This window comes from Lampris incognitus, chromosome 15 (assembly GCF_029633865.1).
Source record: "Lampris incognitus isolate fLamInc1 chromosome 15, fLamInc1.hap2, whole genome shotgun sequence".
NCBI classification, from domain to species: domain Eukaryota; kingdom Metazoa; phylum Chordata; class Actinopteri; order Lampriformes; family Lampridae; genus Lampris; species Lampris incognitus.
The window spans coordinates 26635901-26650092 of record NC_079225.1 but is presented as its reverse complement, the minus strand read 5'-3'; the positions used below and the strand labels follow the sequence as shown (position 1 = coordinate 26650092).

Genomic DNA, 14192 nt, shown 5'->3' with positions numbered 1-14192 from the left:
CACAACAGATTTTCCTCCTCGCCATCACAATCACACAGTTTCTACTGCGAATGAAGAAGAAAGTTTTCTTCTTTTTTTTTCAATCTCTGCTTCTAAGTCTGTCTGCTCCCTGTCTTTTTTTTCTTCTACATTTTGTCACCTTCTTCTCTCTCTGCACCTGTCTTTTTCTCTCTTTTGTTCCTTTCTGATTCTATTGGGGTATTTTTTTTGTTCTGATGCTTTTATTTCTCCGCAAAGCTTCCCTGCAGCTCGTTCTCCCCTCGCTGTCTTGTTAAGAGTCAAATGTTTTCTACCTTTCACCCATCTCTCTCTTGCTCTCTCTCTCTCTCCCCAGTATGCAGCGTGGCTGGTTGTGTGGATGACCTGGAATGTCTTCATCATCTGCTTTTATCTGGAGGTTGGAGACTTGTCCAAAGTAAGACATCTTTCTATAATTTGCTCCACACATTTCGTAGACGTTGCATCACACTTGGTGCATGGGGCCTGGTTCACTGATGACTAATTTCATTTCTTTGTCCTTTTTTTTCTCGACTTAAATGCCATTTTAATTTGGCTAACCTAATGATTATAATGTCATTTCATTACTTTTTTATAAGCATCAAAAATAACTGGCATGATTTATGAAATGAACACCTACTAATTATTTCAACTGCAGTTTCATATCACTTGCTGACAAAGCTGGAATTATCTTGGGAACTAAATTGATTTTCAAACCTACTATAGTGTTGACTGGGTATAAAATAGAAAGAGGACAGGAGAGATTTATCCCTTAATCTATTTGGACAAATTTAATCAGGACTGATTAGGGCTAAGTACTATAAGCAATTGCTGAGCAGCGGATGTGAGGGCTGATTATGGCTAATATTTCTCTGCAGAGCGCTGCGCTCTCTTGGAGCGTTGTCATTGATGTAACTCGGTGATGTATTTTTGTGCGTCTCTGTCTTACATCACTGTGGCATCTCACAAATCGAATTGCAGTTGTTAGTCACGACCCTGATGTATAGTATATTGATCGTTTTAGCCATTCAATCATACGCACTCTAATAGTATTCTGGGCATATCTATGCTTTGAGTTTGCCCACATTTTTTAAATATTCTGTGCTACTCTGACCTCCACTGACCTCCGTGTGTACTCCGCTTCTCCATCTCCAAATCCTGACTCACTAAAGTGTTATTATAGTCAATAATTGCGATGTTAGTAAAATCCCCAACAAGGACACACAGTGTCATAGAGCCAAGTCAGGTCAAGTCAATTTTATTTGTATAGTCCATTATCACAAATTTGCCTCAAGGGGCTTTACAGCAACACAACATCCTGTCCTTAGACCCTCACATTGGGTAAGGAAACTCCCTAAAAAAAACAACCTTTAACAGAGAGAAAAAACGGGAAGAAATCTCAGGGAGAGCAACAGAGGAGGGATCTCTCTCCCAAGACGGACAGACGGGCAATGGATGTGTTTACACTATTTACAGAATACAACATTGAAAGAGGATATCAAAATTATAATGTAATTATAAAATATATATGAAGAATATGATGAGCAGGATACCAAGCAGTGTCCAGATGCCACCAGAACAGCCCAGGACCTGAGCCATGCGACCACCATCACCATGTAAAAAAAGAAAGAAGCATATCCAAAGCATGACTGTAATTGAGTCCAGTCAAATTAGCACATGGTGCCATTACATTTGGTAGACTTAGGCTATGTGTCCACCCCAGACCTGTAAAAATGTGCTTCCTGTATTTTTGTAGTTTTCCATGGAACGGTCGCTCTTTGAGACCTGACGTCTTTGTGGAGCTTAGTGGCGTGAGAGCTCTATCTCTTTTCAAAATCCAAACACTTTCACCTTTTTTTCTGAAGCACACAGCTGTCACTTCAACCAATCAGAATGAAGGAGAGGCGGGACCAGAGAGGAAACGAAAGATAGATCTACTTTTATCACAGTAGAGAGGAGACACAACATTTAAAATTGACAAAGTGTGGGGTGTCCAGAAAGTGGTCTATTCCGTTGCCTGCCAACACGGGGTTCGAATCCCTGTGTTACCTCCAGCTAGGTCGGGCATCCCTACAGATACAATTGGCCATATCTTCAGGTGGGAAGTCGGATGTGTGTATGTGTCCCTGGTCACTGCACTAGCACCTCCTCTGGTCGGTTGGGGCGCCTGTTCGAGGCGGTAGGGGGAACTGGGGGGAATAGCGTGATCCTCCCACCTGCTACCTCCCCCTGGTGAAACTCCTCACTGTCAGGTGAAAAAGGCAGTTGGCAACTCCACATGTATCGGAGGAGGCATGTGGTAGTCTGCAGCCCTCCCCGGCTCAGCAGAGGGGATGGAGCAGCGACCAGGAGGGCTCGGAAGAGTGAGATAATTGGCCGGATACAATTGAGGAGAAAAAGGGGGGGGGGGGTCAACCAAGTGAATCAATGAATACTGCTGAAAACAGAAAATCCCTGTTTATTTGACATTTTATATATGCATATTTTCACAATATGAATAGAGAAAGCATGAAGATTTTTTTTTTCGCCGTGAATCTTCTCACTGCATAGCAACAGTTACCGAGCATCAACTCCCAGCATCCCGCACCTGCTTTTCACACAACGCTGTCCAAGGGCCAGCTTCCAGAAAGAGTGCTGTTTCTTTGAAACCGGTCTCCAGCAGACATGCGGCCTTATTTCTGTGTTCAGTAGGCATGAAGCTTTTATGGGCATATTTTGCTTCAGAGTTGCGAGCAGTGCTGCCAACTCCTCTGTAAGCGACTAGCCATCGGCTGCCCCAGAAATTGCTTGAATTCTCTAGATTACACCGTCAACTAATTTGCATACTAATCTGCAAACTATGTTACATAGGAGATAAAAGGCTGCAGTTGTGGAGAGAGAGAGAAACATCGAAAGACAAAATAGCCTGTTTTTTGCTGAAATTAAACACCATGAAGATAAACCGTTTCCATACGTACTGATAATGACCATATTCAACTGAGCATTCAGAAATGAGGAAGACCAAAAGTGACACCAAAATTATTAACAAAGAAACTAGCCTGCATATTTTAAGTAATTAAATATATTCTAAAAGCCCTGTGAACCTTATAAATGTTTATGTATTCTCAGTTCATTATGCAGTGTATTTATAGATGAACGTTGTCTGGGCTGGAGGTTGTTGATTGGGGAATTTTCCAGCTAGAGCACAGATAATAAATAATGAAGTGGAAATTACAGTATATAAATATATCTCATTCAGTAGCATATGCAAATAATTGTGTTGGAGAAAAGTTTATTTCCATTTTTCTACACTAGTATTTCGTGACCTCTGGATTTAATGAATACGTTAGCGTGGCAGTGCAAACACCGGCCCATGTCGTGTCCATAATCAACACAGCTGCTTCATTACAAGGCCCAGCTAATCAGTTGATTTACCAGCACCTGCATCAGTGGACTCCTGACCAATCGGTGAGAAACACATGCAAATGTGGATCCAGACGCCGAACAGCTGCTTTCACGGCCATGCCAGGTTCGGCTGTCCAGCCCAAAGGCGTGCTAACCTTGACCCATTTACCAATGGAGGGGAGAGAAACCTTCCCCCACCACCTGTCTGGATACAAATGAGATGCTTGTTTGCTGACCTGAGGGTTACTTTTACACAGGAGCATGTGTTGGGGAAAAAAACAAACAAAACAAAAAACGTGTCAGTCTGGGAGGATGTTGTCAATCATTGCTTCAGTTTCATAATGCAAAATCCCCTCAGCATTGCCAGGTTCAGAAGGAAGGCTGGGAAACACACACCAGAGGACACAGCATCGCATATCTAGCGGCTGAAGACGGAAGATTACAGTCGTAGACAAGCATCCTGGTTACGACTGCAGTCATAGAGACGCACACGCCTGCCAATGAGCCCAGACTCATCCATGTTTGATTGTATCATGATGGCTTCAACCGGTCGTAGGCATGCTCAGGTGGCAAGCGATTTGAATCTTGAACTCCAGGACAATATGAGATGATGTGAGCCGACTCTCCAGGGTGACCTGCAATTTTTGTGCACACCGTTGCAGACTCTACATAGCCTCACCAAACACCACCCACACCCGAGTTTTTGCTTCCACAACTGCTGCAGCCGCAGCCCTTCTGGTACCTGTCTGCTGCTTCAGGAGACCCCTGGGCCAACCAAGCCTGAAAGGCCTCCTTCTTCAGCCTGACGGCTTCCCTCACTGCTGATGTCCACCAGCAGGTTCTTGGGTTGCCACCTCAACAGGCACCGATGACCTTATGACCACAGCTCCTACCTGCTGCATCTGTAATAGAGGCTCTGAACATGGCCCACTCAGACTCCATGTCCCCAGCCCCCCTCAGGATACATGAGAACTTCTTGTGGAGGTGGGAGTTGAAGACTTCATGGACAGGGACTTCCGCCAGACATTCCCAGTTCACCCTCACTACACGTTTAGGTTTGCCAGGTCTGTCCAGCAGCCTTCCCCGCCATCTGATCCAACTCACCACTAGGTGGTGATCAGTTGACAGCTCTGCTCCTCTCTTCACCCGAGTTTCCTAAACATATGGCTGCAGATCTGATGATACAACCACAAAGTATATCATTGATCTTCAGCCTAAAGTGTTCTGGTACCAAGTACACTTATGAACTACCTTATGTTTGAACATGGTGTTTATTATGGCCAATCCATGACTCGCACAGAACTCCAAAAGCAAGGTACTGCTCAGGTTCCAATTGGGGAGGCTGTTCCTCCCAATCACGCCCCTCCAGGTTTCTCCATCGTTGCCCTGTGAGCATTGAAGTCCCTCAGCAGAACTATAGAGTCCCCAGGCGGAACCCTATCCAGGACACCACCCAGAGACTCCAAGAAGGCCGGATACTCCAAACTGCTATTTGGTGCATAAGCACACACAACAGTGAGAGCATTGTCCCCAGCGACTCGCAGTTGCATAGAGGTGGCCCTCTCATTCCCTGGGGAGAACTCCAACACAGCGGCGCTCAACCAGGGACTTGTGAGTATCCCCACACCCGCCCGGCACCTGCCACCTTGGCCAACTTCGGAAAAGTAAAGAGTCCAGCCCCTCTCCAGAAATTTGGTACCAGAGTTCATGCTATGTGTGGAGGTGAGCCCAACTATATCTAGTTGGTACTGCTCCACCTCCTGCACCAGCTCAGGCTCCTTCCCTGCCGCCTTTGCCTGCCACCCAGTTTGCATTGCACCCTACCCCAATCCTCATCCCTGCAGGTGGTGGGTCCATGGGATGGCGGCTCCATGTTGATTTTTGGGCTGGGCCCGACTGGGTCCCATGGGCCAAGGCCCAGCCACCAGAGGCTCGCCAGCGAGCTCTTTTCCCAGCTCTGGCTCCAGGAGGGGTCCCTGGTTTGCCTTTTCCGGGCGAGGTGCTGTGGCTCTGCTGTTGTAAATTCATCGGGTTTCTTGGGAGTCACTCTTAGTCTGGCCCCTCCCCTGAGATCAATTTGTCTTTGGAGACCCTACCAGGAGCTATTGCCCCCAACAACACAGCTCCCCAGGATCACTGGGACACCCAAACCCCTCCACCATGTTAAGGTGGTGATTCTCGGAGGGGTGCAACATATTTTTGAAGTGGAAATCCATTATTTCCTCGATCTGTCCCTCGGGCAGTAAGAACTACAAACAAGGTGTAGCAGCCATTTTCTCTTGTGTGCCTTCAACTCAGCAGTAAACAATTCACACCCATATAAAAATGGAATCCTTGAACAAAAAGCTAACACAGGCAATCTAATAGAGTACAAACTATATATCAAACTATATGTGAATGCTGTTGTACTGTAATGTTGATTGTAGAATCGTCATTTTTCAATCATTTTCCTGTTTTGCCACTGCACCGTTGTCCATTGCACCTGGTCAAAAATGTCAACAGCTGTATATGGAGAGCATCTCCAACCATGGTAAAGATGCCAGGTAGTATTATGCAACCTGACTACATGGTTTGGATGGATGGAGTAAATATTTATTAATGGAGAAAAATCCTCGTTTTCACCATTTAACAGTTGAATGATCCAACATCATGATGGGCCAACTAAAATACAAACAGGGTGTTCAAGATATTTGGTTGATTAAGTGCATGGTTTGGCTCAGTATCAAAGCTTGGAGATGAATGTGCATCCCAGTGTGATGTCCCCCCCCCCCCCCCTTGTCCAGGCACCAACTATTTGTCTTCGCATCCTTCATACTACTTAGATGAAAATAGCTATTTGGAGTTTGATAAGGTTTCAACAGTGTGCACTGTGATCAAGATAATACAAGTATGCTCTGATTTGGAAGCAAATCTCTCCACCCTGTCACTATGCTTCCATCTCTGCTCTCTTGGTCTTTTTCCTCCTGTTTTCCTCTTCCTCCCTCACACTCCCACTGCCCCCACCCCTTTCTCCCTTGCTCCCTGTCCTCTCTCTCTGCTTTCCTCTCTTCATCTCCATCTTTTCATAATCAAGTCTTTTTCATGTTGTTTTGAAAAAGTACCATGCAAATTTGCCCCTTGCACGCGCTCTCTCTCTCTCGCTCTCTCTCCATCTTACTGTCTATCGCTCTCTCTCGCTCGTTTTTTGACTTTCCTCATTTCCTCTTCCTCCCCCTTTCTCTCCCCCTTCCTATCTATACCCCTGTCTCTCTTCCCCCCGACAGCCTCATGTTTTCAAATCACCTCTCTCTTCCTCCATTCTCCCTCTCTTGCTCACTTCTCCTGCAATTTATGAGCTTTTCCTCTCCATAGTGTGTTAAATTCGAGTCTGACCTCCATGCTCTCTACTGTCCTCCACTGTGCTGTAACAGCCTGTAACAGGGAGATGTTTCTTTTTTCTTTTAAAGACGTGTCAGGATGTCAGACATCCCTTCACTACTGAAAGACAGTGCATCTACCACAGCTGCACCCAGTTTAGAGTACAAAGCGTTATTTATTTGCCAACACTGGATTCTTAAGCTTATCTGTAGCAGTTACAGAATGAGTCGTTTCATCTTTGTAGGGTAGATTCCCTTTTTCCCACCATTTAAGAGATTTAACATCTTTTTATTGGATGGAAAAGTCAGTAAATCAGGTTTGCTTTGATATCTGGTGCGGTACAAGTTGTTTCTCATATTATATTTTTGTACTGCAGGGGAATCTTCCAATGCCAACACTTAATCCATGTTCAGGCCCGATAACAGATAGTGTTGTACATGCACAGAGCCGGCAGTGTGAGCTGATTGCCAGACTGATCCTGAGGCTTCGTCAGGAAGGTGAGCAGGTGAGGAAAGGCCTGCTCACACACTTAGTCAGTAGTTGGACATTTTTATACGGTTTAATGTTATTCCGAGTTTTCCTTGGCTGAAATATTCACACCACGATCTAAAAAGGATGGGAGCCAAATAACTTTTAATCAGTTTGATCAAAAATTCAGCTTTCCCTTCCTTAAGCATGACATGATCAGTGAACATCAGTGGGGGTTGGTGAATTGCAGCAATTCGAACAAAGTGAAACTACCTCACTTCTCCAGCCCACCCCAAGATTTCTGCATTCAGGGCGTCCGGGTAGCGTAGCGGTCTATTCAGTTGCCTTCCAACACGGGGATCGCCTGTTCAGATCCCCGTGTTACCTCAAGCTTAGTCGGGTGTCCCTACAGACACAATTGGCCGTGTCTTTGGGTGGGAATCCAGATGTGGGTATGTGTCCTGGTCACTGCACTAGCACCTCTTCTGGTTGGTCAGGAGTTGGGGGGAATAGTGCCATTATCCCACGTGCTACATCCCCCTGGAGAAATTCCTCACTGTCAGGTGAAAAGAAGCGGCTGGTGACTCCACAAGTATCAAAGGAGGCATGTGGTAGTCTGCAGCCCTCCCCGGATTGGCAGAGAGAGTGGAGCAGCAACCAGAACAGCTCAGAAGAGTGGAGTAATTGGCCAGATACAACTGAGGAGAAAAAAGGGGGGAACCCCCCCCACAAAAAAGTTCTGCATTCAGAAAGACAAGAGTCAGGCCAGTTGTGTGCTTTTGTTGTCTCTTTAAAGCCTGTGACACCCTACCACCCAAAAGACTTGGTTTACATTCACTTGCCTCCACTATCCTGCTATTTTTCTATTTGGGTTTGCTTTTTTTTGCTTGCTTGAGGGAGGGGGCGCTTAGTGATTGATTCATGGTTATTATTCAAATCACTGAATGATAAAGGTCAATGTTCAGGTAGAAGTTATTCTCTGCGCCTTTTGATAAATCACGGTAGTTCCAAATGGAGGTCAGTGACTGTCAAAGACTGCAGCTGCACCTTGCAGTAATAAAATCCAAATGAGTATACTCATTTCATTCAGTGATGTAGTTGTACAATTTTCTTAAATTGGTTGGTTAATTTAATTCACTTCTTTAATCGAATCAAAATTAGTATTGGCATCATCCTTTAAAAATCCATAATCAATTAACTTCTTGGTGGACCTGTGATGATCACATAAAGATTTATTGGAAGCATAATTTTGTTACTGAATTGTTATTCTAATTTTGACCATGAGGTTGCACATGATGAAAATATCAGTTGCAATGATTTGATTTCATTTGAATTTGAATCTGATAATGCATGCATAAATTAGGGATTAGAATACAATTGAAAGATTGTATTTGTATTTTCGCAACTAATTCAAATAAGAGCACCCAAAAACACCCATTTAAGATCATCTGGTTTCATATGCAAGTATGTAGTACCTCTAGCCTTCACAGGCATTAAGCCTGCCCTCCATTACAGCCTTGATATCTGTACGCTTGTACATTTTATGAACCATTATAGTAAGAAGTTGAGCAGATTAGATTGCAGAAAAATGGTTGAGTGAACATCACAAAGAGTTGAATCAGTTCATCTGGACACAACATTCATTGAGAGAAACATTTCATCACTCATCTAATGCCCCGTTTCCACTGCATGGTACTGGCTCAACTCGACTCTGCTCTATTCAACGCTACTCGCTTTACTTTTTGGGATTCGTTTTCCACTGCAGATAGTATCACCTCACGGCGAAGCCCCGCTGGTCATTTGTGGGCATGTTGACTAGGTTTTTTTTCTTCTTTTTTTGAAGATTTTATCTATAGTTAAATAAATATGAATAAATATACATATATTTATACATATATGGGCGTGACCATTAGCTATAGTTTCAATGCCCATTTGTACTATTCACAGAGGATTGGGGAATAGCTACCCCCCCCCCCATTTCAGGGATGGTATTTCTGTCATCACATAGATGGCCTCTTTGACTCCCCATTCAAACCAGTGTTCCTCCCTATCAAGGATGTGCACATTCTCATCCTTGAAAGAGTGGCCACTGGCCTGTAGATGGGTGAGGACTGCAGAGTCCTGGCCTGACGTGTTAGCTCTCCTGTGTTGTTTCATCCTCTTGGTCAGCGTCTGTTTGGTTTCCCCAATGTACAAGTCACGGCAATCCTGCTGGCACTTAACAGTGTACACTATATTGCTCTGTTTGTGCCGGGGGACCCAATCCTTGGGGTGGACCAATTTCTGCGCGGTGTTTGGAAAATACGCATCTCAACTGTTCCGACACTCCCGCCACATACGGACTCACCAATGGTTTACGCGTAGACAGCTGTTGTCCTTCTCCTCTCTTCGATCGGCTGATGCACTGTTTGGGCATCTTCCTGGCTTTGACAAACGCCCAGTTAGGATAACCACACTTAACCAGGGCCTGTTTAAGTGTGGTTATCCTAACTGGGCCAGTTTACCTGGATTATTGAACCTGCATTTGGTTGAATGAACAGGAAACAGAAAGCTGCTGCGTGGCGTGACAGTGAGCTTATGCATCAAAATGCGAAGTATGTTACAACGTGTAAACATGGTGGCCTTTTCAGTGCCGAGGCAGCAGAGTTTGTCTTGAATAATCCATCTATGAAATGGGCTATTGTGACAAACTAATGTGAGTTATTATGTATTTCTCACATTGTAAGTTTAAACCTTTCTCTTGATTCAAACAGTATTTCTCTCTCTCTCTCTCTCTCTCTCTCTCTCTCTCTCTCTCTCTCTCTCTCTCTCTCTCTCTCTCCCCCCCCCCCCCTTTCTCTCTCTCACTATTTATCTGTCTGTCCCTTTCTTTTACTGTACTATCTAATAAAGCAGAAATGCCATGAAATTCATCTTCATTCTGCTCATGCATCTGTGACAGATTTCGAGAGAAACCTGTAGAGAGGGAACTGGCTCTTTTACAGACACACACACACACACACACACACACACACACACACACACACACACACACACACACACACACACACACACACGCACACACACATACCTAGCTAACTGTCAGTGGTTTACTGTGTCATATAAAAGATGCAGCCACCCTCTGGGCCAAAGATGACACAGACAGAGCCACATAGACACCCATACTCACAGTACTGAGTTGTCAATCAAACTGGGAGGTCTGGGGGGTTTTGTGTGTGTGAGAGAGAGAGAGAGAGAGAGAGAGAGAGAGAGAGCGACACCCATACTCAGTACTGAGTTGTCAATCATACTGGGAGGTCTGGAGGGGAGAGCGTGTGTGTGTGCATGTGTGTGTGTGTGTGTGTGGTGGCAGATTATCCTCCATCCTTTTTTGCATACTGCATATTTGAATGTGTGTGTGTGTGTGTGTGTGTGTGTGTGTGTGTGTGTGTGTGTGTGCGTGTGTGTGTGTGTGTGTGTGTGTGTGTATTTATGTCCCTTCGCTTTGCCAGTAGTGGGAGAACGTGTCACTTGCTATAACTGTCAAAGGGGCTTGAGGGAAACACACACACACACACACACACACACACACACATACTCAAATGAAAACAGAAAGCTCACTTTGTCTTTTGAAGCCAACTGCTGTCCAGTCTCCTCCTCTCGGGCCCACATAGACACACGTGGCTGTGGCTGGATAACATATAATAGCAACAAAGGGGGGGGGGCGAGTGAGAAGGGTAAAGTAAGTCAGAAGGCGCTGGGGGGGGCTGAAGGAGAAGAGGGGAGGAAGTAAGAAGGAGTGAGAAGAGAGGAAAAGAAAGGATGAATGAAATGCAGGGAGAGAGACGAGAAAGATGAAAAGGAAGGGAGACTGAGAGGCAAGGGCGAGAGACATTTGGGATGAGAGAGAGAGAGAGAGGGAAGGAGAAGACGACGGCGTCAGATTGAAGGTTCAGACAGGTGGAGGTATGACATGGACAATGCGGAGCGACTCGTGGGATGGATCCACATGTGAATCAGTGCCCATTTCACCAGAGGAGAGACAGGAAGGGAACAAAGGGAACAAAGACGAGGGAAGATGGGAGGAGAGAGGAAAGGGGGGAAAAGAGAAGGTGGGGGACAGAAATGCTGAAAGATGACGAGATCTTGGGATGTCAGGCTCAAACGTCTGACACAACACGGAGAAAGAAATCCAAATGCACCCAAAATGTCAACCGTAGCTGGCATCAGAAACTATCTGAAATGTCAGCTGCTTTTTATTGCCCAGGATGATTTGGGAAACAAATACCACCATGAATAAAACCCTCTTATTTTCAGTGTTTGAAAGCCGACTCTCACTTTATTGTGCCTCTTATTCCATGAATGCATTTGAATAAGAAAATCCCACGTACAACCCAGTTAACCATATTTTTTAGTTCATGCCCCAACCATGAATACGTTCATTGTAGTCACATGAGAAAGCTGTTTTTTGTTTTTTTTAAGGCTACATTACCGGGGGCATCTGGGTAGCGTAGCGGTCTATTCCGTTGCCTACCAACACGGGAATCGTCGGTTCGAATCCTCGTGTTACCTCCAGCTTGGTCGGGCGTCCCTACAGACACAATCGGCCGTGTCCGCGGGTGAGAAGCCGAATATGGGTGTGTGTCCTGGTCGCTCCACTAGCACCTCCTCTGGTCAGTCGGGGCACCTGTTCGGGGGGGAACTGGGGCAAATAGCGTGATCGTCTCATGTACTACATCCCCCTGGCGAAACTCCTCACTGTCAGGAGAAAAGCGGCTGGCGACTCCACATGTATCGGAAGAGACGTGGTAGTCTGCAGCCCTCCCCAGATTGGCAGAGGGGTGGAGCAGCGACCGGGACAGCCCAGAAGAGTGGGGTAATTGGTCAGAGGATACAATTGGGGAAATGAAGGGGGAAATTGAAAAAAAAAGAAAAGAAGCTACATTAGCATTTTTTCCCTAGCAGACTAAGTCAATTTAAAATACATTGAACTTACTGAAGGCATTGTCATAGGCTCGAACCATCTTTTCACAGCCACAGTGAAATGTTACACGGATGGCAGCTGATAGTCATGTCAAGCTTGGATCTTAATGCGTTAATCCTGGGCAGCATGGTGGCTGGTGTGGTGGTTAGTAGCGGTCACCTCATAGAAAAAGGTCCTGGGTTCGAGCCCTGGAATAGTCCAACCTTGGTGGGTCATCCTGGGTTGTCCTCTGTGTGGAGTTTGCATGTTCTCCCCGTGTCTGCGTGAGTTTCCTCCGGGGGCTCCGGTTTCCTCCCACAGTCCAAAGACATGTAGGTCAGGTGAATCAGCCGTACTAAATTGTCCCTAGGTGTGTGTGTGTGTGTGTGTGTGTGTGTGTGTGTGTGTGTGTGTGTGTGTGTGTGTGTGTGTGTGGCCCCTGTGACGACATGGCGGGCTGTACAGAGTGTCTCCCTACCTGCGACCCAGTGACTGCTGGGATAGGCTCCAGCATCCCTGTGACCTTTAGAGCAGGATAAGCGGTTTGGATAATGGATGGAATGGATGGGTTAATCCTGATTGTGTTAGCGATGTCTGGTTTCAGTGAATTGAAAAACAAAAAAAAACAAAAAAAACGGGCAGCCATTCACCATTCACTACGATCTTGTACTGTGTAATGTGTATCGAAATAGAGCGAGCTGGAAAGCGAACTACCCACCCAAAAATAATGATGTGTTAAGAATGCATAACCTATCGAATGCTGCACGAATTAGCTGCTGCCCCGCCCAATACACACACACACACACACACACACACACACACACACACACACACACACACACACACACACACACACACACACACACAATTCCCTTGCATCCCCACCTAATCAGAATGAAGAAAGGTGCTTTAGGAATTATGGGATAGGGCCTTTAATGCCCATGGGAAATCAAACGGCGACAACGTAGAGAGACGCACTATGACTGATGATATTGCTGTGAAATAAAATGGAACACTACACAGACAGAGAGAGCAAGAGAAAGAGAGAGAGAGATACAGGAAGTATGAGCGAGTAAAAAATTGACATGATTTAGGATGGAGCTAATGTTGCACTGTGGCTGTCGTAACTGTCTTGCCTGTTTTTCCAGTGGATTGGTTATTCCACTCACTAGTTCACTTTTTTTCACACTCCGCCTGCTGAACTGTCAAAACAACAGGTTATTACAGTGTACATTTGTGTGTTGAGAGAGGGAGAGAGAGAGCGAGAGAGAGACAGTGTGTCTGTGTGTGTGTGTGTGTGAGGGGGGGGAGGCGTGGATGCAGATGTGTGTGCATGTCTAGGGAGCAGGTGCAGAAGCACCCAAGGGAAACAACTTTCCCATCCTCCATCTATAGGTCTGTCCATCTAGCCATCCATTCATCCTTGCTCCATCTTTCCTGCATCCACAGGACAAGCCCAGACCTCCTATATGCCCCCCCTTCCCCTTCCCCTCCCCCTCCCCCGACCACCAGACCTCAACCGTCCTCCCAGTAGCAGGATGTTCTCTCTCCTGAGACTGGAAACCAGAGGGAAAATAGTTAGGGGGGCAGGATGAGCTAGGAAGAGAAAGAAAGAAAGACAGAGACCGGATATGGTCCACTGAAGCGTTGCCGGCCTGAGACCAAGACAAGAGCACGCAACCATATGATCCTTAACTTGAACGCCAAGGATGGGAAGACAAGAGAGAGGGTGGGAGGATGAAAATAAGAGACAGAAGTTAAAGGGTCTGAGATGGAGAGTAAGGTAATACAGAGAGCACAAAAATGAGAGAGAAAGAGATTGAAAATGAGAAGAAAGGAAAACAAAGGCAGGGGAAAGTGTCAGAAAACAGGGGTGGGAAGGGTAGTAGAGGCGGACTAAAGGTGTGGTGTGTGAGGGGGGGTTATGTTAAGACAACAGCATGGCATTTACTCTGTTTGTTTATTTAGGTTGTGTTCTGTTGCTCTGCACAAAGAGCAGCGCATAGAGACTATTCACACACACACACACACACACACACACACA

The 14192-nt window shown here is 45.7% G+C and overlaps 1 protein-coding gene across 1 annotated transcript in view; it reads left to right on the top strand.

Moving 5' to 3' along the window:
- Positions 1-14192, top strand: part of nkain2 (sodium/potassium transporting ATPase interacting 2) — a 142929-nt gene that overhangs the window by 88313 nt on the left and 40424 nt on the right. The window contains 1 exon segment of the mRNA XM_056294882.1: positions 335-415. Coding sequence (XP_056150857.1) covers positions 335-415 — 81 coding nt within the window.